At 46.7% G+C, this 3,829-nt stretch overlaps 1 protein-coding gene across 1 annotated transcript; it reads left to right on the plus strand.

Annotated features, from left to right (window-relative positions):
• The first annotated feature begins 1,215 nt into the window (after window positions 1-1,215).
• LOC119384891 (uncharacterized) lies at window positions 1,216-3,553 on the plus strand. The gene has a single exon (XM_049414343.1). The coding sequence runs from the start codon at window positions 1,556-1,558 to the stop codon at window positions 3,395-3,397; it is 1,842 nt and encodes a 613-aa protein (XP_049270300.1). The 5' UTR covers window positions 1,216-1,555; the 3' UTR covers window positions 3,398-3,553.
• The last annotated feature ends 276 nt before the right edge of the window (window positions 3,554-3,829 follow it).

The following is a 3,829-nucleotide window of genomic DNA, read 5'->3' on the forward strand; positions in this document are numbered from 1 at the left end:
GAAATACTAAATGAAAAGGAGGCTGATCTCTCCTTCATAGGAATCGGTATAACCAAAGCCACCTAGAAAAAATATCAAGGCCTCCGAATCACCTCCTCCAATTGTCAATACGTCACGACAGTGAGATGACAGCGGTAGATGGGGGAGGGGGAGGGGGGAGCCAGTCAAAGCGACGCGCGCCGCGTCGTGAACGCAACAAACACGCGCCGCGTTGTGAAAAAATTTTTCTCCTTGGCTGCAACACTACAGCGGCCGCATGTAGAGCCACGGCCAGACTGGAAAGACGCGCGCGTTCCGTAGAAGGAACGCGCGCGTCTTTCCAGAGCGGCCGTGGTAGAGCATGCTGCATCACATACGCGCTTGCTATCTGTCGCGTGCGCGTGGTTAATCATTCCCATCGTCATCCACTGAAGTGCAACGATGCCCGGCTGTTGCTGTGCACCAAACTGCATGTCAAATTATGACGGAGGGCCAAATGTACGAGTGCACAGATTTCCTTCAGACCCAATTATGCGGGCAGCGTGGACCAGAGCTGTTCCCCGGAAGGACTTCTTGCCAACGAAGTACACAGTGGTAAGCATTCCTTCTCTGTGTTGTTTATCAGGGTTTTCAGATATATCGATTTCGTTAGCATAGTGCCCAAAGTATCCGTTGATGGTTGCACGCTAGATGGGAATTCCGCACTTGTCGGCACGCTTATTCTGCGTTTTGGTCGAGCTCATGTTTCTAACATCTTTTTATTTTGTTTCAGCTCTGTGAAAAGCATTTCTTGCCATCGGATTACTTGAAGACAACATCTTACACAGACGTCAAGACAGGAAAAGTTGTCGAAGTCACCCTGAACAGTCGTCTGAAGCAAACTGCAGTGCCGAGCTTGTTTCCCAATTGCCCTGCCTACTTATCGCGTCCGCAACCATGCGTTCGGGAAGCACCGGATGTGAAAAGGGCGCGATTGGAAGCCGCTTGTTTGCACAATGCAATAACGCTTTCGCTGCAAACGCAAGCAGAAGAGGAAACCAAAAATAAGCTCAGTAGTTTTGCGGACTTGCTCAACGCCTTGCCAGGATTTGAGCATTCAGACTTCTGGACTGCAATCCACAAGGACTCCAAGGTTTAATTTTTGGACTTGGCTCTCCATCCTGCTCCAACCATCCGCACTTCGGTGACTGTGTCTACTGACCTTCGCATTGAAGTATTTTTTGGTGAAACGGTCGTGAGAAATTGTGGTGATGTGCTAGTTCCTGAAAAGATATGTGACTTAAGAGATTTGAAGAGAGTGCTAGAGATCATCGAACAGACTCGCAAGGATATCAGCGCGGAGCCTTCTGAGAAAGCCCGTCATCTACTGAGATTGGTGTCGACGTTACTAGAGCAAGTAAGCGGCGAACATTTTGCATGCGAGTTGCTAGAATGGCATTTGGAGGTGCTGAAATTCTTGAAGAGTCAAGTTGATCTCGTTTTGAATAATGCCAGCCGTTATCCCCCAGATTTGTTGGTTTTTTCTAGCCTTTTGTTCACCATTTCCCCTCATGCATACAGATTCTTGAGAAATTCGATGAAACTTAAGATGCCGCATCCTGATACTATCAGGAGACTGTGTTCATCGTGTGATATTAACCCCGTAAAGGAGCAGCAAGAAGCTAGCTTTCTTTCTTATGCCAAGCGGATTGTAAGCACACTTCAAGAGCATGAAAAGACTGTGACATTAATGCTTGATGAGGTTCATCTGCAGTCTTTTTTCGATTACAAGGCTGGCTTTGTAACTGGCGCTGCGGCAAATTCATCAACTGCGGCAAAGACTGCCCACGTATTTATGATACAGAGCCTTCTTTCTTCAAACAAGGATGTTGTACACATTCTTCCCGTGGCGCAAATTGATGCTAAGGCACTACATGACTTCCTTCGGAAGCTTATTCTTGATCTCGAGGCATCTGGTTTTAGAATAATCGCAGTGATCTCAGACAATAACTCCATAAACAGAAAAGCTATGTCCTTCTTCGCTAAGCCCGCAAGTGTCAGCATTGTTTACCAGCATCCTGCTGACTCATCGCGACCCCTGTTTTTCGTGGTGGACCCAGTTCACTTACTAAAGTGTACAAGAAATAACTGGCTGAATCAACGAAACATTGGAAAATGCATGTACTTTCCTGAACCAAAAAGTTATGAGGCTGAACCAAAGATACTTACAGCATCTTTCAAGGTATTGTGCGAGTTGCACGAAGCTGAAAAGCATGAGCTCTTGAAGTTAGCGCCAACTCTCACTTTGAAAGCGCTGAACCCCTCCAAGATGGAACGACAGGACGTTAAGCTTGCACTAAAGGTTTTTAACTCATCAACTGTTGCTGCTCTCAGTACCGCAACGTTCCAGCATGCTAAGGAAACATCTGAGTACATTGACACCATATTGACTTGGTGGAACATCGTTAACGTAAAGACGCCAAGAAAAGGACAGCGGCTGCGAGATCATTTGCAAGGGCCAATAGTATCATCGTTGTGTCCGCAGCTCGAGTTCCTGCAAAAAATAGTTGAGTGGCTTGATCACTGGGAAAGCCTCAGACATGACAATGGCCGCCTTACACGTGAAACGCACGCAGCTTTCAGCCACACTACCCACGCCTTGCACGAACTAGCCATATACTGCCTGGAAGAGCTTCATTTTGAGTACGTTCTTTTGGGCAAATTTCAAACTGACTGCTTGGAGGATCGCTTCGGAAAGTATCGGCAACTGTCGGGTTCGAATTACCATGTGTCAATAAGGCAGATATATGAATCTGAAAACAAACTGCGTTTGCAGAAGGTTTTGGACCTGCCAGATTTAGACATGCTACCAGCTCCGAGTGCGAATACATGGAGGACAGGTGTGCCGTCTGCTCACGGCCAGTTTGACGTCGCTGTGACTGATTCTGACATTCAGAAAAAAGCGTCAAGGCTTCCTGCAGTAACATACGTTGCCGGCTATTGTGCCCATGCAGCTTTAAAGAAATTGGCATGCGGATCTTGCAGGGAAAACCTTGTGATGCAAGACGTCGACCTAGATGATGCTGAGAATGCATTAATCACGAAGATGTCGAGGGGTGGGCTGAAGTTTCCACGAGCAGTTGTAGTTAACGCTGTGCTGTTTACTGAAATTATATTAGACAAGCTCAGGGCACCAGAATACTCTGCGCGATTTCTCAGCCTTCCTATGCAGAAAGACACTCTTGTCAGCCTTGTGTTCTCTGCCCTTGCAGACTATGAGGACCTAGATGTGTGTGATTCTGGTCATTCTGCACAGGAAGTAATGGAGCATGTTGTAAGTGCTGCAGCGAATACACTACTGAGCAACTTGTGCCGCACTGAAAACGACAAATTACGTAATGCCAAGAATGAGCGAAAGCTAAAGACCTTGAAGACCTGAGAGCTGTTTCTCGTTCCTTATGTTTTATTCATGATGCTCTGTTTTTTGGAAGATATTTGTATGCTTTTGTTGACAGAACCCTTGTAAAAATTGTGTGCCGTAGCTAGGCTTCACTTGCGCACAACATCATCATATAAACGATGCATTTTGTCCATTCTAAATACTATTGTAAATAACGAGGACCCGTGGTCATAGACGTCTTTACTGTGCAAGGGCTAGCTCCGAATCCTACTTCGTCCTTCTCTTTCCTTACTGTCTCTCGCGCCTCTCCCCGAGCCCATGCCCCACTTCTTTATTTTCAACATCCTCCGAGGGGACGGGACGAACGTGACATAGGTCGTTTTGTTTCTGACAACATGCACAACCTAAGTACAGGGCTTCAGAACGTGGTCCGGTTCAAGACGAACGAAACGAGCTCTGTCCATTGCATCT

The sequence above is a fragment of the Rhipicephalus sanguineus genome, chromosome 3 (genome assembly GCF_013339695.2).
Source record: "Rhipicephalus sanguineus isolate Rsan-2018 chromosome 3, BIME_Rsan_1.4, whole genome shotgun sequence".
Taxonomy (NCBI): Eukaryota; Metazoa; Arthropoda; class Arachnida; order Ixodida; family Ixodidae; genus Rhipicephalus; species Rhipicephalus sanguineus.

What these genes read in the sequence shown, in the direction of transcription:
- LOC119384891 (XM_049414343.1), top strand. Translation starts at nt 1,556, where the DNA reads ATGAAACTTAAGATGCCGCATCCTGATACTATCAGGAGACTGTGTTCA.